Raw genomic sequence first — 25358 nt, 5'->3', positions numbered from 1 at the left:
CATTAATCACCTGCGCCAGACTCTTTTATACACACAAAATAAATTCTACCTCCAACTACGGGTATAAAACAGAGTACATTTCAAAAGTACATTTTTCATAAGCATTTTGAACATGATGAATTTCAATCAAGGGTAGGTAAGCGGTGTATTTTTAAGACTTAAAAACCTTTAACGACCCGTGAATTTTGCAATAGCTATCTAACATTGTACATGCAGTTTGAAATAAAGTGTAAAGTTCATGACACTCTCCCCGTCATAACACCTCAAGTTTGCAGTGACCTGACGTCATTTTCCATTATGACGTCATATTTTGGTAGTTCAGAGATGCGAAGGCACAGAGTGCACTGTCATATTCTACGGGAAGCCTTATCCTACCTGCGTAATGCATCTTATTCATAATAAAGTAAAGACAAATGAATACCATTTTTAAAAAAAAACAGTCATGTATAATGCAAGAGTCAATGCGTTCTTTATTGCAAAGCAGTTGATTGAGAACTGTCTGTCAAAAAAGTTAAAATATGCTGAAAAACTATTGCAAAATTTTTCATAAATTTATGAATTAATTATAAATAGATCAATAGTAGAGTAAATGTTTTATTACAAATTTAACATCTGATTTGATCTACCGTTCACGGTAGCTCAGTCGGTAGAGCGCTCGCTCCGTGATCGGGAGGTCGTGAGTTCGAATCTCGGCCGCGACAGACCTAAGTCGATAAAAAATAGGTAGCAACTGTTCCTTCGCCATGCGCTCGGCACTTTGGAGTGAAAGTTGCGGGTCTTTCGGATGAGACCTTAAAAACCGAGGCCCCGTGTCACGGCAGGCGTTGGCACGATAAAGATCCCTCACTGCTCAATGGCCCTGAGTGCCGAGTAAAGGTCAAAATTTGAAGCCCTTCACCGGTATATGGTGACGTCTCTATATGAGTGAAAAATTCTCGAATGGGACGTAAAACAATATACAATCAATCAATCAATCTGATTTGATCTTCAATTTGTGGACCCATCGAAATTCATTATGATTTCACAATTTTGCATACAAAACATCGTAATAATCAACGTGTCCATTCCGTTCCTGTGATTTTAACATGAACTAGATTTTGTTGATGAGAGCTTCACTTTGTATTCTAGCAGTTCGCATAAACGCTGTCATTTTGGATGTATTCTGCAACAGTATCATAACAAAGCTGGTATTCGTCCTGAAAGTAAATATAAAATAAAAAATAATAAAGGTTGAAGTGTTTAGTTTGTTTTATATCGTCACAAAATTGCAAATGATGATTAAAGCTAGCTAAATTAAGATACATGGATATCTTTATTTAAAAAAAAATACATTGTCTCAGGAATTGTAACAATCATCTCTGACCTGGTAATCTATATTTGGGAAAAAAGATCTAACATCTTACATACAAATTTGTAATCTCCTTGAATATTACTTTGCTGAAAGCATTCATAATTCAAAAGGATAGAAATAGATATGCACATACCAAAACTGATACAAACTCCGGTCTACGGATCTGTAGTTGACGTGTGATGGTGAAGATGTCCACTTCCTGGTCCATTGAGAGTTGTTCTAGCGCGTTATAGACAACAGCAAATGCTCCACAACGTGTGGCTCCATCACTTTCAAGAAAAACCATTACATAATGTAAGGATAAGAACAATTATTTTTGCCGAATACCCTTAAATTTAGAGAAATTGTGGTAAATATGGAATGTTTTTGTACATATACGTGTACATATGAACCTACATAATCTACAAAGAGTCTTAATTATAAGTTTGAGTTCAAAAAAGCAGCTCGCTGCTGAAAAGCTTGAGTACATACTACAATATTGCATTACCTGGACAAAATTAGAATTTTTCCTTCGTGGTTGACCTTTTCAGATTTTGCTTCTTTAACAACATCCAGCAAAGCACTTTTGTTCATTGTCTTTTTACCTTCTTTCCATGTTTTGCATTCTAGTACAATTATCTTTGTGTCACTTATTCCCTGCAATTAGGAAATTGATGAATTAGATAAATGAATACATTACGATAAATAACAAAATCACAAAATTTTGTTCATAGTTTGAAAAATGAATAAGAGGCACAGAAACATTATTGCTTTAGCTAAGTCACTGTTTTCTTCAAATGAACAGGTACATATTACATGGAAATCCTTTCTTGCTCAACTAAATTACATCGAAGCTTTCCGTACAGTTTCATTTTTAATTATATGATGGCTTTGTATATAAAATGTCAAAATACAACCTACCATGTGCTGTAGCACAATGCTTCTTGTTGAAAAATTTGTTGAATTTGTTGACGCAGCTAGCTTAATGGTAAAGTTTCCAGCAGTCTTATGATCGTTTTTTGACGGAACCCATACAGAAGACTGAGAGAAATTCGAAAAATGGTCATTTTATTAACTAATCATATATAACCAGTATAGAACATTTTCCTATCTATAAGATTTCAAGAATAATGAAGGAGAGCAGTGCTATTCTTTTCTTGATTAATAACATATCTTACGGATTTCAAATCCTTCAACGGACACAGAAAAACGACCACATTGACGTCAAAATCCTTGACGAGTCTGAGAAAGTCTTCAGTGTAGTCAGGAAGTGGGTACTGAGCGCTGATCAGACTGTCATTTTCTGTGAACGACTGGAAGACAAACAGAACCTTTTTAAAATATCTTTTTACTTTAAATTGTAAATGTAAAACTTCTAATCCAATAATGACTAATGTTAAAATGTACATGTACTTTTGTTTACGCTAGTTATAGCATTATAATTTACTTTTACTGAACGTTTCATGTCTTTTATAAACATCGCATATATCCAAGGATATCATGGAAACGAACATTTTTAGATATGCATTTGCGTATATAAAATTCTTTTATTGTGCATTACGGTATTTTTATCAATCTCGCCGATATTTAAAAGTAATATTTTATCAATATCATTAAGGTGTTTGTTTTCTTTCAGTAAAAAGTGTTTCATATGAATTGCAAATTAAATCAGACCTGAAGTATAACGGCGTTGTAGTATGTGTTTCTTCCCTTTGAATAAGACAAATGACACAGATATTCGTCAACTGAAGAAAGTGTGAAGAGAAATTTACATTAATTTTTTGTAATTTAAATTATATTTTTTAAAAATATATTTTCTTGGTAAATTTACTTAATTAAAATCATTAAATGCATGTGTTTCAATGTTTTTCAAAACTGAATTTGATAAAAATCAGGTTAAAAATAATTTGAAATATACGTGGCAAAACGCTGTATGTATAGTTGGCTGATTTATTCATGCGTCCAGTTTCATAGTCCTTTTCTTCGTATTTCTTCCGAAGAGACAGTAACTCCTATAAAAGATCGTGATACATCATTAACAAGCATTAAGTCGAGAAAGAAAAACATTTTTGTGGCAATGATTCTGATCAAAATTTTGTTTTAATTAACTTGATTTACTTTATCAGTGATTGTAATGATTTCCTCAGTTTTTAACACTTTAGTAGATAATGATCAACCCTTTTTTAACTGCAAAACAGTTGAGTAGAGGCACAAAAAGAAAGTAATTCCTAGTCTGATTTTTTTAAAGATTTTAAAATTATTTTTTATGTATTATTTTGTGTGTGTGCTTTCCTACATTTATTTAAATATCGGAGCTTTAAAGAGTTTTCTATCAAAACACAACAAATTGAACAATTTGGAAAAAAAGAAAGAAAAAAAGCAAAACAAAAGCAAGAAAGTACTTTAAAAAATATGCGTTTTATTACTTATTTTATTTAAATGTAGCTTTTTTTTGAAAAAAAAAAATAAATGATGTGTTTTTTCTTTTGAAGGGGGTCGTGTAAATAACCTGAAGCTCTGAGGACAAAGAAGATTTTGCCGCTTCTTCTCCACAATTGGTATAACAAGACTGTTCTTGTAGTTGTCGTAAAAATGACTCTGTAGTCAGACATCTTGATTTTCCATTGAACGATTCACAAAGGGCAAGGTAGACTGCTTTATATTGATCCTGAAAATTAACAAAATCAGGAATCAAGTGAAAACACGGAGATTTTAATATTTCACAAAGAAAAAAAATGCGAATTTTACATTTACTCTTTCTTCATTCAAAATTCACGCGTTGTGGCTGGCTATTTATTGAAATTTAGAAAATTTATGATTAGAAATGTGTTAAAACTGTGGAAAGTAATTAGCAAAGCATTCTTATCCTTGGTTATTTTTGTATTCCTACAGCACATTTGAATAATATTTTTTTTTCTGATAAATACTTACATAGTTACGCTCACTTATTGTATATATATACTTTGTAAACTGTCTGTGAGAAAGATGTCTTACAATATACGAGATAATTACAATATATAAAGTGCACAGAAATACATCAGGTTTGGGAAAAAAACTAGCAAAAAATTACAAGGTACATGTAAACGAGGACTTTGATTTGTCAAACCATTGGGGAAAGTATTCCTGTTAAATAATCAGAAAGAGTTAGCCTTCAATTCAGTACATTTTCCACACATATTTATTTCCTTTTCTCATTTCCTTTACAATTCATTTGATAGATATGCAAGTTTGTACATTGACATTATAAGGAAGGTATGTCAACATTTTTTTGTTATATTTAAATGATTCTTCCCATGGATATCATTTGCTATAAATTTTCCTTAACGACAATTTCAAATTCATACAATTAAGAAAATCGCTTTGTTTGACGAGTTAAAGTATTGGACAATTAAAGAATGTTTTTATGTTTGTTTTCTTTAATTAAGGAAGAGTTTTAAAGGAAATTCACACTTGAGGAAATTATTTTAAGTGGAGCCGCTACGTGACTTGATAAACATCTCCATGCAGATAATTCAATACAGGAAATAATATGTCAATAAAGTAACCCTCTTTCTGTATTTGCTATCTGAAGTTAAATGCTTTTTGAGTACCATAAACTCAGAAGGTTTTGTACCTTGATATATCATTCTATATAGTGTTTCTTCCAATTCCATAGAGTAAAATTTACAACACATTGCAAAAAGTGAATAATAAAGCTATTTTTTTTCAAAAACAAAGCAAAAGGGCGTTTTAAATCAGCTTTAGAAAGAGATTATAGATAAAGTAAATACTTAAAATGGATACATTTCACAAACATCCTCTGAACTGTGCAGCCAATATCTACATTTTTGTAATGAGGGTTCCTAGAGATTATCTCAAATTTGTTTTGTTGGGTGTTCAAAAGACCTTTATATTCGAAAATATGATTAAAACAAACGTGCGTATTTTTTCTAACAATAGACAGGGATCCATTAAAAAGGTTCGAGCTAAACAAGGGAAAAGGATAATTGAAAATAAGAACAATGGGAACTGATATCTTGTAACAATTAATTTACAGATGTTCGTTTATATCACATTATAAATTTCTTCAAGAATTTCTTTTCTGTACTGTCTTCTGACTTGAACAGCGTGTAGGGAAATGTAGAGCAAAATGTCTGAATAGTGTTGATATTTACATCAAATGATGAGAAATGTATGCATACCGCTAGAACTGACTACAAACGCTCGATTTTTTGATGGATATCATCTACAATGCCTCTTGAATATATCAGAATTAAAGAAAGGCCAGAAATAAGTAGTTATCCTAAACACACTCACATCGCCTTGTATCATGTTCATTCTGTCTTTTCTCATTGTCCTGACGTACATCGGTACATTAACTTTACCATTTCTCTCCCCTTCTCGGTAGAGGGCGTCTAATGCAATGTACGTTCCGGTTCTGCCAATTCCTGCGCTGTAAATATTACAAGCGAAACAAAACTAACATGAAGTTCAGAAAATATATATTCTAAAGGATTTTAAAAGAGAAAACTTATTTGGCAGTTCATCTACAGTCGGTTCAAGAAATATCGTCATTTGATTTATTGCCAGACTTCTTTTTAAGAAACGTTTTTTTTTCTGCTATATAAAATCCTTCTTATACATGCAATGCCAAAACTGCATACGGTCATCCCTCGCCCTAGGTTTTTTTTTATTAAGATACTTTCATTTTTAAAATGGAAGTTATCTCGTGAATTTGTTCCGTGAAGCGGCTAATTGGCGCTGTCAATCTCATTTGTAAAGCTAGTCAAAATGATTTAAAACTGACTGATAGTATTATTAGTATTCAATACGAAGAAGTTGATTTTATTCATTTATAGTTTCACCACGAAAAAAATTAATGTTTATCGAAAATCGACTGTTATTTATGCACTAAAATATTTGTTCATTCAGTTCTTTCACACTGAAATCATTAACATATAGGAATACAAATCATACTACAGAATCTAGTTATACGTATACATTAAGCAGCAGACACCGGATGAACATACACCATTCCGTCAACTGAATGGTCACTGAAAGGTCTGGAAAGTCACTGAATGACAATTCTCTGCCATTCAGTCAACTTTCTGTGGACTTTCAGTGATCTTTCAGTTGACTGAAAGGCAGAATTTTATCCTGTGAGATTGTATCTAATTGACTCATCTGAAAACGTCTTTCTCTAATCTGTACATAATTTATTCGGGTTTAACATTTCATACAAATACATTGTAACAGAGGATGACTGCACTTAAGGACATACAAAATTTGTAACAAAATAGAATTTCAAAACGAATATTTTTCTTTTAATTCCAGGAATAGTCAACATTTTAAGTCATCTTCACGTATTTACATTAATTAAATTCTTGTATGCATGAAGTTTGAATCTGGTTTAGATGGCGAGGTTATCCTTATTTCTTGAATTTACATACATAACTACATGTATAAACTTGTGTGAAAAAGAACAAACAAACATGCGGTCATGGTTGAAAAGAGAGAAAAATCTGTTTTTCTTACGTTTTCTGTGTCTTTATTGTACACAAGTATTGCTTCCTATTGGATATTAAAAATCACCACGTGATTTCTTGCTTCACTTACTGATTACTTATTTCCGTCACGTGTCGTATACCTGTTCTTTTATTACTGATCATTAAACATACATTTGCAAAGCAGCAGGGGATTTAAAATGACCAAATATTTTATCAAAGCCTATCTTATTTTAACATCCAACGTCTATTTGAAACTGACCAGATTCTTTAGCAAAAAAATATTCAGAAATGAAATTAGGAAAAAGATCTAAGAAACAAATGCAACTGAAAAAGAACCCAAAGTATTCTAGGTACACTGCGTTCAAGAAATTAAAGAAAAAAAATACTAGTAGGGATATCGGTCTTTTTAAATCAAAATGTTCAAAATTTGTTTATTTCTTGCTAAATGATTTACAAGAAAGTTAAACGCTTAATGCGCATTAAGATTTCATTGGAAAATTTCTTAAAAACTCTGATTGTTAAAATTATGAATACTGAATGATCTCATAATGGGAGAGAGAGAGAGAGAGAGAGAGAGAGAGAGAGAGAGAGAGAGGGGGGGGTAATTTTAATACAACCTGCAGTGGACCACTGTATATTTTCCAGGGTATTGTGCTGATACTCGCATCACGTGACGGTGGAACACAACAAGACTAAGTGGATCAGGGACTCCATGGTCTGGCCATCGCGTGAAGTGAAACATCACTACATCCCTAGTTGCTTTTTCCTATAATTCCATAATGCAAACCATACATAAGGTGTTATTAAAAGACGTAATAACGAATATGAGTAACGCTAGATATAAGGTTTGTTTCATATAAGTAACAATAAATGTAAAAACGCCCTTTTTTGTCATAAAAAATGATAACTATGCAAATCAAAAGATGTTTTAAGTTAATTTGATGTATACAAATTAAATATTGTTTGAAACGTTGAAATATTTCTCTTATGCGATAACGCAAAAAAAAAAAAAAAAAAAAAAAAAAAAAAAAAAAAAAAATTGTACCTGATGATTGCTCCATCTACATGTACATAACTCTAAACATATTACATTTGGCTGTGTATTGTATTAAGCACCTTTGACGCAAAAATAACTAAATCAAGAACATCGCTAAATGTCTTGTATGGATACATTTATATCTAGTAAATTCAGAAAGGGCTAAAAAAAATCTACGTTAACTTCTCTTAATATCATGTACTCTAAATAACTGATATATCAAATTTACAGTATTAGAAGATATGTCATACATGCATTCATTTAAGCATTGAATTCTTATTTTTGGATGTTGTCGGTCCTACGCGCGGTATTCAATTTGTCGGCACGGCCAGTTGTGTTATAGGACCGACGACATCCAAAAATAAGAATTCAATGCTTATATTTACATTCTCTAGTTTTCCCTCTTCAATATTGTTTATTTCCATAATCTTTATTATGAATTTAGCGCCTTTCAGAACTGGCGTGCTTAAAAGACCTAAGAGCTGTTTGTGACCTTGGAAAGTAAAATAACGCAAATGAGCATTACGAGAGGGGAAAAAAATGACAAATTAATTTTAAACGTACATGTATTGTATTTTACGTTAATTTAACAGGTAGATGGTTTTTTATATTAAAATGAGTCAAAACAATATACATTTTAGTGTTCAAAGATATTGAAAATGCATACAGTTCCTACTGTGTATTCTACCGCGCGGTGACAAGGTTTTGCGTGTGTTATAGAGATTTGAACGTCGTAGATTTCTAATGGATTTCATAAAGAAAATTACACTAAATGTAAATATTTTAATTTGCAACAATGGAGACGAAGACTTTTTTTGGAATATGATAGAAATCGTACGCTCAGAGCATAGATTGTTAATTATTTCCTTTTAATTACTTCCACATTTAGAAAGCCGGGGCACAAAGCAGATCAATTGAATACATTGTTGTCTATTTATGACCTCGCGTCGTTTCAACGTGGAACAATTTAACAATCCGATTTCTTTCTGACACAGCACAGAATACAAGTGATGGAAAACAGACCGTTTCAAGTGTATATTGATATGATATCTCCACGAAATGAACGACCATGTGAATGCATAATATTCTTTCAGTTTCTCTAAAGGATTTTTTCCTGTCAAATCTTAACATCAAATTAGAACTCTGTAAAGAAATATCTATTTTCATGATCAATTCTAATATTGCAGGAGTTCATTCATTCATTAAGCTTACAAAGTCAGTGTTTCGTGAAAAAAAGTTTTACCCTCAGTGTCAGTTTACTTTGAAATCCGATAGAATTTGCATTCCTTTAATTCAAAAAAAAAATAAATGTGATGAAAGAAATGACTAAATATAAATATAGATTATTATTTATTATTATTTCATCGGGCTTTTTATACCATCTTATATAATAAAGCTGAACACGACCCGTAAATAGGATTGCGCCATATTAGTTTTTCTATCTCCAATATCAGCACTGGGGTATATCCTTCAAATTCGTTACTCCGTACTGATTTCTTATCACGGGTTCCTGCGTGGAATGGCGATCCGTGTTCGTTATGATTATCTTACATAACCTTTGCTTACATTTTATTTGAGTTTACGAGTATACTTGTGTTTGTTAGTATTGCACTAATCTATGTAACTGTTGTAAGTTTCTTTGGTAACTTTCTCTCCTACCGTGAAATAAGCACACAGTTACTTTTGTCGCTATTAAACTTTGTAGAATATGCCCGTCTACACAGGTGAATACTGATTACACTGAACCATGACTAGGTAAACGGCATATATAGGGGTCTCAAATGTAACGTCAGGATAAGACTAATATGACGGACAGATTCCTTTTATGAACCGTGTTCAGCTTTAAGAAAGAATTTATTGAAAACAAAACAAAACTGCTGATAAAGCACCGCAGATCCAAATTAGACAAGGTTTTATATTTCCAAAATATTGACATCTCAGATTAATACATCAGCCCTAGCAAAAAGAAAAAAATTCAAAGATTTTTTTATTATAAAAAGTAAGTTTTAATGGCAAGTCTTATGTGTAGATTTTTGTAAGGTTTGCCAGGTAAGCAGATGTCATGTTAATAAACATGATATACATGTATTATAAAGACATACAATGTTGAGTTTTTGCAATTTATGACTTGAAGATGGACACCCCCCTGTTTTATTTTTAATCAAAATATCATATCCACAATTCTCTGTTTGTTATAAGAGCAGCAGCAGCAAAATAGATCGACGAATAAATAAACCCAAAGAAACAGTAACCAAGACCATAAAATACATAACATCAAAGGTTTTACGCCTCCGTAATCGAAGATCGTCTCTCTTTGCCCGCAAAAATTTTAACCTAGCCCATAACTTTTGATTGGTTGGAACTATGGCTTTCAACTTTTCAAACATGTATTCTTTGTGACAGGACCTTTTTTTGGGTACCACTATATTTGACCTCATGACCTTGACATTGGAATTTGACCCGCATTCGCAAAAAATTACCAAACTTTAACTTTGGTCATAAATTTTAAACACTTAATGCTAGGGCTTTCATACTTCACATCTGTAGTCCTTGTTATAAGACCTTTTCTTGGGTATAAATATTTTTGACCTTAATATTGGAGTTTGATTATCAAACTTTTGAACAGACATTACTAGGCCTTTTATATTGCAGATATATTCCTGTTGACAAGACCTTCCATTGGATACCAACAATTTTGACCCTTTGACCTACCTTTGAAAAAACTTTGATCATAACTTGAACAGTTAATGCTAGAGCTTTTATATATGACTTGTGTATTCCTTCTAACAAGACCTTCCCTTGATACCAACATTTGTGACCCTTTGACCTTGGGAATTTCACCTACTTTTATAAAACTTTAACCTTGACGATAACTTCTGAAGGGTTAGTACTTCATATTTCCCATGTGTATTTCCTTGTGACAATAGCTTCCATTGGATACCAACAATTTTGACACTATGACCTTGAAGTTTGTTTTACTTTTAAAACACTGTAACCTTGGTCGTATCTTTTGAACTTTTTGTACTACAACTTTCATATTTTACAGGTATATTCATTTCGATTGCGATTTTCCATTGGATACCAACAGTTTTGACCCTTTGGCCTTGGAGTTTGACGTACTTTAAAAAACTTTAACCTTTGCCATAAATTTCATATTTTACATGTGTATTCTTCTCTTGGGTACCATTAATTTTGACCTTGACGTTTCACTTACTTTTCTCAAGATTTAAACCTTCGACGCAACTTTCCAACAGTTGATGCAAGAGCTTTCATATTTCACGGTAATATTTCCTGAAACAAGACCTTTCTTTGGGTAACAACATTTTTTTATCTCGTGACCTTGGAGTTTGACTTGCATTTGAGAAATCGTAACCTTCACCATAAGCTACCAATACAGGGGCATCAGTGTTTTACAAACATCTTGATTTTTTTTTTATTTTAGGCAAAACTACATTGTAATTTAATGAGTGCACGAAGGTGTTTTACTGTAGAATTCCAGTCTGAAGTCCACACTTGAACTACGAACGATTACCAAACTAATAACTCGTACTTATTTTTTAAAGATTTAAAATCAGTCTAAAACGACCATTTCATGGGGTTTACACATGCCACACAAATTTATCATATCTTTCTTTAGCCTTGATTTTACCCCTGATAACGTAATTTATATTTTTTTCTATGGAAAGACTGAAGGAACATAATCATCAAAATGTCTGTATATGCTAGGCATTTTATTTCTGCACAAAAATATTTTTAAAAAACTTTATATTTAGTTCAAGAGAATGCCTATACTTCTATAGATGGCAAGAGGCAAACTGAAACCATTAAAAGAAAAAAAAATATCTCATTTTCCAATGTTTTGTCTTCATTACACTTATTGGAGCGTCTTAACTTCCATTTGAAGTATTTGTTTGCATACCGTTTTGACCTAATTCTAGCTATATTTCATTTTCGCGCGAGAAATTTTTGAAAAATAAGTAAAACATTTGTCAATGTATTTATTTACCCACTGATTTGGCCGATTAGAGTTGATACAATTTAAGTAACATTGAGATGCTGTTAAAGTTAAATTTCTTAATAGTTTTAAAATAGTGTAAACTGTTTTACTAACATTTTGATACCTGTAAAATATTTGATATAAAAAGCATACCGGATGCCACGAATTAAAAAAATATTAAATCTTAAACGTTTGCGTCTACCAGTTTTCAGATAAAGTCTAATTTAAAACATTAGGGAATACACATTTAAAGGAAATTCGAAGTACTCTGACACCTTCCCTTAATCGGTATATAGTATAAAAGAGGTGCGCACGCGTGATTCTCCCCTCAGATTTACATACGCTTATTCGTTATTGTTGAATTTTCGCATTGCATAAGCTGAAGTCTTCTTGAAGCAGTTTGCGTATGCTAGAAAAAAAAAATGATGGCCGAGACTTTATTACATGGGGTGTGTTGCAAAACTACAAATGGAAACAATCATAAAGGACATTGGAAAAAAAGGTAGGCTTCCACAAAGTATTTGTTTATTGTGGCAAAGAATGAAGACTTTCGACTTTATTTTTAACTGACCACACTTGTTTTCTTTTACTAAAAAGTTTACAGGACTGAATCATAGATATGTTAGATCTTCTTTAATCCTTGCAATAATTCAAACTTAAAATATCCAAGATGTTGCTGTTTGCCTTTGATTTCAATTAACAAAAAACGTGTGATGCAATCAAAAATAATTAAAGTTTACTTGAGAATTTTTATACTTATCATTATGCATCCTCCTTCAATGTTTGAGTCTAAAATATTGTATGGTACTGCATGATAATGGTTATTTTGTTTCATGTCTTAGGAGAGCAGAGTTTGTTCAATCAAAATCTAGAAATTAAAATTCTGGCTACGCTTCGCACCCTGCCTCCTCCCAAACCTACAGTTTTGGTGGACGGACATTTTTTGACTAAGTTTATGAGTTATAAATAAATACATGTTAAAAAATCGCATATTTACTTGTATCCATTGATTGAGTCTGCTGGCTCTGTGATGTATATAAAATTCAATCAGAATTTCCCTTCAGTTAACAGCACATGTTCATCTTTTATATATCATTTCCTTTTGTCAGAATAAAAATCAATTCACAGGAATGTTAAGTGCATTTTGGTGTCGGCCTAATTGTACTTTTAAACTATATAAAAATAACTAAAACGTGACAATTGTTTATCCTTTGCTTTTATTTACGTATTACCTACCAAAATTTTATTTTGAAAAGAAAATATAATTGAAATAAATATTCACTGAAGTATTAACTATGATAATATCGGATTCTTAGGTATAGTTTGTATGATACAACATACTGTGTTTGGAGGGTCTTCCTTGTCTCTATGTACACTAGGATGATTTTAGTATTTCGTCAATAAATCCACAACAAAGATACACAAATCATGCCTCATTTTAATAATTATGACTTCAATTACAATCTCTCTCATTTTGATTGAAAATTCAACTAGCTGGAAAAAAAACGGAATAACTTGTCTTCTTTTTCATTGATTTACCATGAATGTATATTTTGGATAATCACAGATTTGGAAATGACCGATGACGATCATCTTTTTTTCAGAAATAAGTTGTGTAACATTCACTCATTTTGATAATTGTTGAAATTGGTTTCCATAATTCTGAGGTAGTACTGACAAAATTAAATTAAAACTTTCTTAATGTCGATTTGTCAGGTTAACGTGTGTTAAAAATACGTTTAAGAAATATTTTGTTACGATGACACTGTTAATTATGGATCTTGCTTATCTATGTGATACAGGTTTGACTTGACTATTTCCATGCTCTGCAGAATCTGACACAACTGCTTCATATTTAGAAATTTAACTAGAGAAGGACATTAATAGCAAACTAACACTTATACTATATATATATATATGACACACGGAAAGACTTTAATTTTTTTTATCGTTAACTTCCGTTTTTTTTTTGTTTTTGTTTTTTTTTATTGTAATATACCATTATCCCCTGATATTGAGGTTTATGTATCACAATTGATTCAATGCGCAAGAGCATGTTCTTTGTACCAACATTTTTTTTTAAACAAGGCAGGCTACTGTCAAACACGCTAATGATAAAAGTATATCTGAAATCTTGTTTAAGGTCAGCATTTTACAAATTGTGCTGTCGATAATATGATATTGTTCCTAGTTAAAATCTGTCCTTAGGTCGAATGCTGGCTTACGTTTTTCGTATAAATTGTTAGGTTCACACTGAATTCACTACGGATTTCTCAGTTTACCGAATCACAACAAAGAATACACGGCAGGTATGGCAGGTCGAAAAGGAGATGGTTATTCCTGTATAGCATCTGATCAGATCCCGCCCATTAAATACCCTAACAAAAAATACTGAAGTTAACTATAGTTAATTATAGTAAATCAAAGTTTCAAAGGTATCACTTTAGTACATCAAGTTTTCAAAGTAATCACTATAGTGTCAAAATTATCACTATAGTAAATCAAAGTTTTCATAGTATTAAAATTATCACTATGGTAGATAAAATTTTTCATAGTGATCACTATAGTAAATAAAAGTTTCATATTGTCAAAGTTATGTCTATAGTAAATAAAAGTTTTAATATTTATCACTATAGTTAATCAAAGTTTTCATAGTGAATACTGTAGTAAATCAAAGTTTTCATAGTGATCACTATGGTAAATCAAAGTGTTAACGTTTTCACTATTTTAAATCAAGGTTTCAAAGTCAGTATTATGGTTTATAAAGGTTTTAAACATGAAGCGTCTAGAAATTGAAAGTTTGAAATGTATTCCTACAGCATATAATTTTCTGTGATGCATGTAGATGTTAATTAATTTCACAACATTGGTATTATCTACTTTTGCAGATTATCTCAATTTACGAAAGATATCTATTGATGTCTTCTATTTCAAAGACATGTATTTCCATGCTCTTTGCATGCAATTCATTTTTTGCATTCAATTTAATTTTGAATTATATATTTTTTGAAAAAAATTTTTTTGGTTTTCAAAGACTTCTACTGGATTAAATTTCTAAAATGAATATTATTTTGCTTTTATTTCAATTGGCCTCTTTTATATTAGTAAATAGCATAATTTAATGTTATTTAGTATGCATAAGGATGTATAGGGCTACCATATTAGAATACAATAATATACAGTATATTTGATTGATAATCAATAAATCAAAGTTTTCAAAGTAAACACTGTAGTATTTCAAAGTTTTCAAGTGTCAAAGTTATCACTATAGTAAACCAAAGTTTTTATGAGTGATCACTTTAGTAAATCAAAGTTTTCATAGTGATCACTAGTTTTCATACTGATCACTTTAGTAAATCAAAGTTTTCATAGTGACAGCTATAGGAAATCAAGGTTTTGAAAGTGTCAAACGTATCACATTACTAAATCAAAGTTTTCATAGTTATCACTCTAGTTAATCAAAATGTCAAAGTTATCACCATAGTTAACTATAGTTAACTATATTTAACTATAGTATTTTTTGTTAGGGTATGTCTATATGTTTTCTCCGCTCATAAGTTATCATGCTTCAGTGGCATTTGACTATGATTATTGTTGCGTTATCTTCATATTTTATCTTTCCTTGTCAAAACTCAAATGCGATACTATTGAAAAATTTACCATGGACAGTCTTGTTTATTCGTATTAACCTTTCACCTTTCATATATAATAGATTTTTTTAAATTTTATAATGACTTTTTTTTAGTTTCAGATTTCAAGTATGGTACTATTTGAAAGAAAGACGTTTGAAAAATCCAGTGAAAGAAAAATAAATTAAACGAATGCATATTAGCGGATTAAATAATACTGTTAAATTCATTTATCATAACTTTGCTAACAGTATTCTTTTCTGATCACAGTTAAGGTAAAGTTAGTCAGTAATATTTTTTTGATTTCACTACATTTTTCATTTTTATTTCCGATATTTTTAGTGTCCTTTCTATGAGGCTTTTATTTACATTTGCGATAAACAATAGAATATTAGCATATTAAATATAGAAATAGCGACAACAGACAACTCTTCATTTAAAAAAAAATAATTTCATATAATACTTACTGACTTGCTTGTGGGCATTTTTTTCTTGGAAAGAACAATATATGATAAGTGACTCAATTTGCCCTTTAAAAATGAATATCTTAAATTTACTTAATATATAGCTTTACTTCGCACAGCTTTTCACGTGATTTTTATTCGTAATTTTTAATTTGATCAGAATGCTATTACTTTAGAAATATGACGTTATAAAGTTAACTTTTTTCCCGACATTTTAGCATATTTTGTATAAAACTGCTTTCTTTCAAGCAGTTTTTCATCAAGAAAATATTGAGCACAGACTTGAACAAGTTTTACATTTTTACCGAAGATGTATCAATCCAAGACTAATTACTGACAGAAAAATGTTGCATGTTCAAAGCTGCGCTCTATATTTCCCATATGAAAAACCTGAAAAGTCACTTTTTGTCTTATTTTGATTGGATTGCAAAAATAACATTATTTCTGACGTCATTTACAGCCTGTGAGTGCATTTGAATGTAAAACATGTATTGGATATATCTAATATAATCTCTTCTACGAAATAAAAAAAAACAATTATACATATCTGAAATGTTGACTTGGGGGGGGGGGGGCAAATTGACTCTTATCATATATAGTCCTTTTCAGATAAAAGCTTGCTTTAACAAGGATTTTAATGAATTTACACAGCATGAGAAAGATTGTATAATTATTTTACTTCGTTGGCCTCTTGCACTGTATCAGAATTTTGCTTATAAATAATATATAAAACGCGCTTTTATTGTCCCTCTAGCCACAGTGTCAACATATGCAGTTATATATTGACACCTAACTTTTTTTTCTAGATATATAGTAAACGAGGGCTACAAAAGATTATCAGTTGCACAATTATTTACATCATTTTTATCAAAGTAATACACTTTGACAATAATTATAATAAAAAATTTTTACAGGATCTTTAAAAGTGATGTTGAATTATTGAGGAGTCCACCGTCGATAATGAAAATCTGTATAACTTCCTTCTTTATGTTAGCCAGTTTAATTCAAACCTACTTTATACTTTTATTTGTAATCTGTGATGATGAAATCAATACGATACATGTATTTGCGTAAATGTATAACTGTAACCCTAATTGAGGTTATCGCTGTATAACATAAACTTCTGTCTTGACACGATATAGTGATTTATCACTGTCAATCTCCATGTAATACTGGTGCAAGAATGTGTCGACTAATTCTTATGAAGTTATTACAAAAACTTAGAGTATTTAAGTTAACAAAGTAGTCAGTTACTGAAACCTGATTTCAACTAAAATAAAATCATTAACAATCCTGAAATTATTTCCGTGGCCTTACCATACGTTTGTTGATATTGAATCGTCTTATTGTGTAATTAGCGTGACTTTTTTCTTCTAGATTCTTTACAAGAATATCACCAATCAGTTTGTCGTTAATTTCTGGCCAATATTGAGCACACTTAGTCTAGAAAAAAAAAATAGAAAAAAAATTAAACAGATACATATAAATAAAAAAAAACTAGCGATACTTTGAGTGAACGAAAAAATAATACCCTGCCGCATTTTTTTTTAAAATGCCCATAAAACTTTGTAAATGTGACTTGTCAAAACAAAATTGTTTAAAAAAGGCACATTGTAAGGTCATCAGTAATCCCTCAGTGAAAACATTCAATGTTCTTCCATATATACAGACCTGTTATGAATTTTACCATTGACCTTGAACGTGCTTGAATGACCTTGAGTCAAGATCATCACACAACTTCAGGTCATAGTCAATCTCTGTTCTAAGTAGCAGCTTCCAATGATTCTTTATTACAAACTTAAATAAAGGACAATAATTTCATACTTTTCTGCAAGTGACCTTGAACTTGTCGGGATGTCATTGTGCTAAGGTCATGGACAAACAGAAAGGACATAAATAATCTTTGTACCAATTACTAGCTTCCAATGATTCTCGATTACAAAGTTGTAGCACAAACAAGAATTTAATTATTTTTCTGTCAGTGACCTTGAACTTGCCACAATGCCATATAATGAAGGTCAGGACTCGCCGTCGGATCTTATGCAATATCTCTACCAAATATGACCTTCCAGTGATTCTCCGTTTAAAATTTATGACCGGGACCACTTCCAGTGATTCTTCACTAAAAAAAGTCCAAGTTTTTGCCTAGACAAGAAAAACATTTTTTTTTTCTGTCAGTAACATTGACCTTGCCAGAATGACCTGGAGTCAAGGTCATAAAAAATTTTGAGGCATATGCAATAATTGTACTACGTTTGACCTTCCATTGATTCCCCATTACAGTGTTATGGTCCGGACAAAAATTTTATACCTTTTTATGCCATTGACCTTGATCTTGCCGGTATGATGTTGACTTAAAGTCAAGACACACTCTTGGATCCGATGCAATTTTTGTAACAAGTGTGAACTTTCAATGATTATCCCAAGACAAAGTTATAGCTTAGAAAAAAAATTATATACATTTTCTGCCAGTGAAATTGAACTTCATGGCTCAAGGTCAATACACACCATTGAATCATAAAGCAATCTATGTAATAAGTATGAACTTCTAGTATTTTCTATTACAGAGTATAAAAATTAGCCCAGACAAACGTGTTATTCCTTTTCTGTTAGTGACCCTGAACGTGGTGGAATGCCCTTTCGTCAAGGTCATGCCACGTCTTCTGATCATAAGCAATGCATGTACCAAGTTTTACTTTCCAGTGACATTCCAAAAGTTATGGCCCGGACAAAAAATTTATACCTCTTTGTCGATGCCCTTGAACTTGCCGGAATGACCATGGGTCAAGATCCTGACAGGCTGTCGGCAAATAAGCAATTTTGTACCAAGTAAAACCTTCCAGTGATTCTCTATTCAAATGTTTTGGCCCGGACAAAAGTATTATACCAAACGTGAGCTTCCAATGTTTCTCTTTAACAGTTAGTTCGGACAAGATTACACGGACAGACGGACAAGGTTATTCCTATACACCCCACCTATACTTCGTTTGGCGGGGGGTATAATCAAATGTAACTTGAAAAATAAGCAAAGGTTTGATGTATTTGGCAATTTTATGAAGAATGGTTTCATTTTGTATTTGAGAGATTAACAATAATTTGTAACCAACCTTTTCGCCTTCTTTCAAGTTTGTCAAACAAACTATGACTAAGACATTCTCCTGCCAAATCATTTTCCAGAAATCAGGAATTGTCTTTGGTTTGGGACCTTAAAACAGATTGACAATTCATCTGTAACTCATAGATGTTAGAGTTCCTTGTGTATATCAATATATGTGTATCTACAAATAAGCTAATATCACCTTACTTAACTTTTTGTAAAAAAAAAAAGGGGGGGGGTGGGGATTTGTTTTTATGTGCCACTGATATTTCTTAAGATTTTCATTATCTTATCAAATATTAATTTCATATTCGAAGAACTTTTGATTTGGAATCAATTATATAGATCTTTCATTTGTATTAAGGAAATTACAAGTTGTTTCATTGTTTTAACTAAAGTTTTGTTTGTTCAATTTTAAAAACGAAGAATAAAATAGATTAGAATTGAAAACATATGGAACTCTTCTTTTCGAATAATTTTATCTTTGGTTTTCACCACTTTGCCGATTCTCTTTCGCCGACTAACAACGTCAAAACATGGCAGCTAAAAGTAGTGCGAAATATATTTTTGACCCGTGTATTATCAGAGCTATTTTCATATTCATATGAAGCAGAATTTATTCAGAAACTATCTTGCCTTGGTCTCAAAATCGGCATTTGAAGATATCGACGATGCTTTACTTGTTAACAATGTTCAGTTGCATTCATTATATTTCATTTAACTCGATATTAATGACATCACAGAGTCTGAAAATAAGTTGATACAGTTACGTTATTCTGACTTGATACAATACAGAATAAGACACATGCACGATGTTAGATTCAAGCTGGATTCGATAGGATAAACGTCTTAACGATAGACGCAAAACCTGGAAGAAAAACAAATATGTATTTTTTCAATTGTGAAAGGCGTTGTACCAAATATGGCGGAGAAAAAAAAACTTAAATGAAAACGAGGTGTGTTTATAAAACACTGATGTCCCCGTATGGCAGCTTGTAGCGAAGGTTACACTTTCTCAAATGCAAGTCAAACTTCAGACCAAGAGAACAAAAAATGTTGGTACCCTAAATAAGGACCTATCTTGAGGAATATACCTGTGAAATATGAAAGTCCTTGCACCATTTATTGAAAAGTTATGGAGAAGGTTAAACGTTTCCCAAAAGTAAGTCAAACGTCAAGGTCAAGGTCCAAGTGTCAAACCTTATGGTACCCAGGGAAAGGCATTGTCAGAAGAAAGTGAATACATATGTGAAAATTTGAAAGCCCTAGCACCAATGATTGAAAAGTTATGGCCAAAATTAAAGTTTTTCAAAAGTGGGTAAAACTCTAAGGTCAATGTCAAAGAGTCATACTGTTTGGTATCCAAAGGAAGGCTTTGTCACAAGGAATACACATGTGAAGTATTTAAGCCCCACACCAACTGTTCAAAAGTTATGAACAAAGTTTGAGTTTTTTAAAAGTAGGTCAAACTCCAAGGTCAAAGGGTCAAGGTGTTGGTATATATCCAAAGGAAGGTCTTGTCACAGAAAATTCACATGCGAAGTACGAAAGCCATAACACAAACTGTTCAAAAGTTATGGCCAAGATTAAACTTTGGTAAAATTTTGCAAAACTGGGCCAAACTCCAATGTCAAAAGGTCAAATATAATGGTACCAAAAGTAAGGTCTCGTCACACGAAATACATTTGTGAAATATGAAAGCAAGAGCTCCAGCCAATCAAAAGTTATGGCAAGGTTAAAGTTTCTGCGGACAGACAAACAGACAGACATACTTTATGCCCCCGAATCTTCGATTATGGGACATAAAAAAAGTTTGTAGACGGACAAACAGATAAACAGTAAGTGGACTTTTGCGAGAAGTTCTGACTTTTACTTTGACATTTAAACTTGCGTTATATACAGAGGCACGGAATTGATAAACGATAAGAATACCTTAATAGCGGTTATTGTCATAGTGTTAGGGGCGCTCAAATGATTTACCGGTATACAATTGACACGAGATATAATGGGAGGCCTAAAACATAGCTCAAAATACCTTATTCCTGAAGGATAGTACCTCCTTTCAAACTAAAATTCGTCGGCCACGTGGCGCAGTGGTTAGAGCGTCTGCTCTAGAGTCGCGGAGTAAGGAGCTGATCCTTACATCGAGGGTTCGAGTCCACTGCGGGACGTGAAGACCGGTCCTTCGGATGAGACCGTATAAACCGAGGTCCCGTGTCGCAGTAATTGTTAGCAATACAAAGATCCCTCACTGCTCAATGGCCCCGAGTGCCGAATCTATACTTATAAATTAATAAATTTTGCAAATAAACTCCGAAACAGGTGCACCAGAGTTCTTACTTACTCTTTTAAGAATACACTAGATACAAGATGATGTCCGTAAACTATATTTAGATTTCACTCGCATAGTAAGTATCGTACATTAAATTAAAAGTCTACTTTCATTTTCTATAAACAGCTATGAAATAGCAAAAACGTGAGTATGGTGGCGGTTCCGGTTGGCGGATCTAAGTTACTGGCAATTTTTAATGAACCTGACAACAGGCAATCGTTTATTTAATTCATAAAACGTCATCACTGAATTATTCAATCAAATCTTGATTTAAATGATATAAAAGAAATAAGTTCTGAAAACCGATTAAAAAGGGACATGTGCAAATTATTTTTGTCATTCACCGATCTTAATACTGACGGAAGGATCTAGAACATTATATAGCATCGAGCCCGATGTTAAAAAAGAAAAACGAGACGAGCTGCATGCATGAACATAAATTAAAAAAAAAAAAACTTTTGTGTGAATGGTCATTGAAATAATGGTAAATCATTGATAACACTATAAGTTGTGAACATATTTATATATCGAAAGACTATTAGTAGGTTTTCCTAATAAATTTATCGGTAAAATTTGTATGTTTCTCACTGAGAGCATCGTGGCAACAATTTGTAATTCGTAATAAACTTGCTTACATGAAAAGAAAAAAAAATAATGAATAAGGTATTGCTCAAATACAATTAAAGCTGTGAAATTTTGTGCTTTAATCAATACCTTTCATTGTTTTTTCTCTGAATACAGTCTTTTGTATCAAATACTCGGCCTATTCATAGGACGTTAAAAGCAAATCCCCCCCCCCCCTCAAATCAATTTTTCAGTAAAATGTGCATATTCGCTGCTTTTATCCTTGACTAAAATGAAATAATAGCACCTAAAGTACAATATCCACAACATACATGTAGTATAACAGGTTTCACAATAAACGTCAATTAATGAAATTGTTATTTTTCAAGTTTTTACAAAAAAGAGGGGTGGAGACCTACATCTACTTCATCCGGGATTTTGAATAAAGTATTTCTTCCTGCTATAAGCCTGTAAGCTGTCAGTAGAAACTACAATAGATATTATTGGAATTTTTCTGTCAATAGTGGTATAAATTCATTTCCCCGCGCTTGCGCGGGATTTCATCTAGTATACGTATAAATTTGCAGCCCTCCACCGGCAAGTGGTGGCGTCTCTATATGAGTAAGGGACGTTAAAAACAACAAACAAACAATATAAAATTCTAAAGGAATCATATAAAGAAGAAAATTCATTCCGGAAGGAAGTGGGACGCGAAGGGGTTGAGGATAGGGTGATTGTCAACCCAGACAATGTAAAATTTGCTTATTTTTAGCCTACAATTATCTTCTATCTTTCCAGTCCAAATATCTATATCTCAAAAGAGTTTTCGTCGTTGACTCTTCTCGCAAGAGTCCATGTGTAGTACTTGCAGGACAACGGATGTTAAGAAAAGCTCAATTTGGCTCAAAGTTCAAGTTTCAAATCGCAAATTCAAATTCACGTTGCAAGCAATCTTGAAAGGTCTTGTAATATGTTATGAACAAAGTCCTTTAAACTTTAAGTAAAAAAGTACTTCAATGTCAGGTCGATAGTTATATCCCTATTCTACAAAAAAAATAAAAAATAAAAAAAAAAAATAAATAAATAAATAAATAAATAAATTTAAAAAAAAATGCAATGTACATGGCCGCTTAATGTGAAAATCATGTTCCCTGTATTATTCAAGGAAGTATGAGGGAAAGTCGATTAACAAAAAAGTAAACTTTCGAGTTGGAGGTAAGAAGATTAATGATCGTGAACGTTTTAAACAGACATATTGACCCCTTTAGAGCAACACGAAAAATCGACATTTTTAATGATAGGACATTAAGGCCAGGGGCGGTAGATGGGAAAATCATTATTGCAATTAAGTATGGTCTAAAAATTGTTGATGGCAGTTTTTGGCAAAATATAAGAAATTCTTAGTTTTGGAAAAGGCAAAATACATTTTCAAATGAATTGAGCAAAATATTTTTCACTCCAGTCTAACACACGAACACCTAGGGTTATCCAGAGCTTTCTTTCTTAAATTATCCCATGAAGCTTTCTTTCTTAAATGAAGGGTGAAAAACTTTCTTACATAATTAGGAAAAAAACACTAATCATCAATAGATATATTTTGAAAATATACAATTTAGTGATAAGTAATCACATACCTTGTGTTGCAATGTAGGATCGTTTCCCAAGTACATCCTAATTTAAATAAATATTAATCTTATTAAATTAAACAACTATTTTCACATCATTAATACATTTATGAATATTAGCGATATCGTCCTTGATTATTATATAATATATTGTTTATAATGGATTTACCGTATATACATTGTATTTATACAATCTTGTATTATTTGTATGCACGCCATTGTATAATTCATTGATGGAGAAGATCCTGTTCAAGAAAATTATACAGTTGGCTTGCTTAGCGGAGTTCACGTACGTGTACTGATAAATGATCAAGGGTTTCAGAAGAAATGACAAAGATGATATTCAGAGGATGTAAGTATTACCTCATTAGAAGATGTTCTGCAAGATGTATCAGAAATCATACAGTTACTTACTTCTATATAGTTAGCATTGATATAATTTCCTTCATTTGGTTTTGATGTTTTCAATACAACACGAGAGTGGTCATCTAAAAAAATGATAAAAAAATATGAATATCAATTACACACAGAGTACCAGTATCAGTTATAATTTTAGGTATTAATAAATCATAGACATACTTACATGGGAATGTGGTTGTATATCTATTCTTCACTTTGTTTTCGGGTTTCTTGCCTTCTTCACAGGGATGAAATTCGCCTTTTGGGATATCCTAAGTCACACAAAAATAATAATTAATAATAGTGAATACTGTTTGATTCTAATTTTTTAACTGACAAGTACATTAAAAGCTCAAACATGGAAAATAGTGAGTGAAAAACTTTCACAAAAGAAAATGTAGCATACACGATATTCCTGCTTAAAGCCTAGATTTTCAGCTGTTGACATTTTGGATATAATGGAATGAAAATTTGCCGTAGATATGGTCTTATTGGTTGGTCTCCCTCTCTTGGCTGTTTCATGAATATTATTCGGGATCCTTTGGACACCAGGAAAATCATTTGTCTGCATAATGCTTAAATCCTCACAAACTTGTCTTTCTGTCAAATTATAATAAAAACTGATGTATATGCATGTAAATTAATTATTTTATACCGATGCATATTTTCATTATAAAGATTGTATGAAGAATATATATTGAAAATAGAATTGATCAGGTATTAGTAAAACTTATAAGATTAATTAATGAACACTGCGTTCATATTGACGTGTAAGCTAAAAAATAATAGACCTGTTTACCTTCTCTTGATGGTAGTTTATTGTCTAATTCCATCATAGGCTTTCTTTCTGACGAGACAGGTTTTGTATTCTTATACTTTTTGTTTCGTAATCTACAGGAAACATAAAAAAAACATGTAGATATATATCAAAAAGTTCGTTACTTAACGCAAAAAATGGTAAAGATAAAAAAAAATAAAGATGATTCAGAAATCAATCTTTTATTTGTAAATTAACTGCAAACATCACTTATTATGTTTTACATTAATTGTACTGCATAAAAAATGTCAAGTACCTCATGGCTAAAGCAATCAATACAAAGAGTATGGTAACAACAGTAATTGCACCCAGAACTCCACCAACTGTAAGAGCTTTTACAGATGTGCTTTCAGAAATGAGAAGAGATGTTCCTTAACAAAAAAGGACATAAATATGTACGAATAATCATGAATAACAGAAGGAATTGTACTGAACAAAAACTGTGTCAATAAATTCTGAAATTCTATTCATTTGAGATTTGGATTCAATGTAAATTATGAAAATTGCATTTTTTACGGTAAGAATATTGAATAAATTCCACAAAGTAAATTAAGATAAAAATACACACACTTTGATCACAAA

The 25358-nt window shown here is 31.7% G+C and overlaps 1 protein-coding gene across 1 annotated transcript in view; it reads right to left on the bottom strand.

Annotated features, from left to right (window-relative positions):
• Positions 1 to 1009: 1009 nt before the first annotated feature.
• The window catches only part of LOC133180135 (receptor-type tyrosine-protein phosphatase epsilon-like), a 46631-nt gene continuing 22282 nt past the window's right edge, over positions 1010 to 25358 (bottom strand). The window contains exons 8-25 of the mRNA XM_061314710.1: positions 25033 to 25147; positions 24759 to 24850; positions 24366 to 24559; positions 24144 to 24231; positions 23975 to 24048; positions 23570 to 23606; positions 19050 to 19147; positions 17260 to 17385; positions 7434 to 7582; positions 5627 to 5762; positions 3840 to 3998; positions 3249 to 3342; positions 3005 to 3075; positions 2509 to 2643; positions 2252 to 2371; positions 1839 to 1987; positions 1485 to 1620; positions 1010 to 1196 (exon numbers count right to left, since the gene is read on the bottom strand). Coding sequence (XP_061170694.1) covers positions 1125 to 1196; positions 1485 to 1620; positions 1839 to 1987; positions 2252 to 2371; positions 2509 to 2643; positions 3005 to 3075; positions 3249 to 3342; positions 3840 to 3998; positions 5627 to 5762; positions 7434 to 7582; positions 17260 to 17385; positions 19050 to 19147; positions 23570 to 23606; positions 23975 to 24048; positions 24144 to 24231; positions 24366 to 24559; positions 24759 to 24850; positions 25033 to 25147 — 2045 coding nt within the window. The 3' untranslated portion in view covers positions 1010 to 1124. The remainder of the gene's footprint in view (positions 1197 to 1484; positions 1621 to 1838; positions 1988 to 2251; positions 2372 to 2508; positions 2644 to 3004; positions 3076 to 3248; positions 3343 to 3839; positions 3999 to 5626; positions 5763 to 7433; positions 7583 to 17259; positions 17386 to 19049; positions 19148 to 23569; positions 23607 to 23974; positions 24049 to 24143; positions 24232 to 24365; positions 24560 to 24758; positions 24851 to 25032; positions 25148 to 25358) is intronic.

The sequence above is a fragment of the Saccostrea echinata genome, unplaced genomic scaffold, assembly GCF_033153115.1.
Source record: "Saccostrea echinata isolate AGI-Se365-2 ecotype Australia unplaced genomic scaffold, CSIRO_AGI_Sech_v1 ptg000006l, whole genome shotgun sequence".
In the NCBI taxonomy this organism is placed as follows: Eukaryota; Metazoa; Mollusca; class Bivalvia; order Ostreida; family Ostreidae; genus Saccostrea; species Saccostrea echinata.
This window is presented reverse-complemented; position numbering and strand designations above follow the sequence as displayed.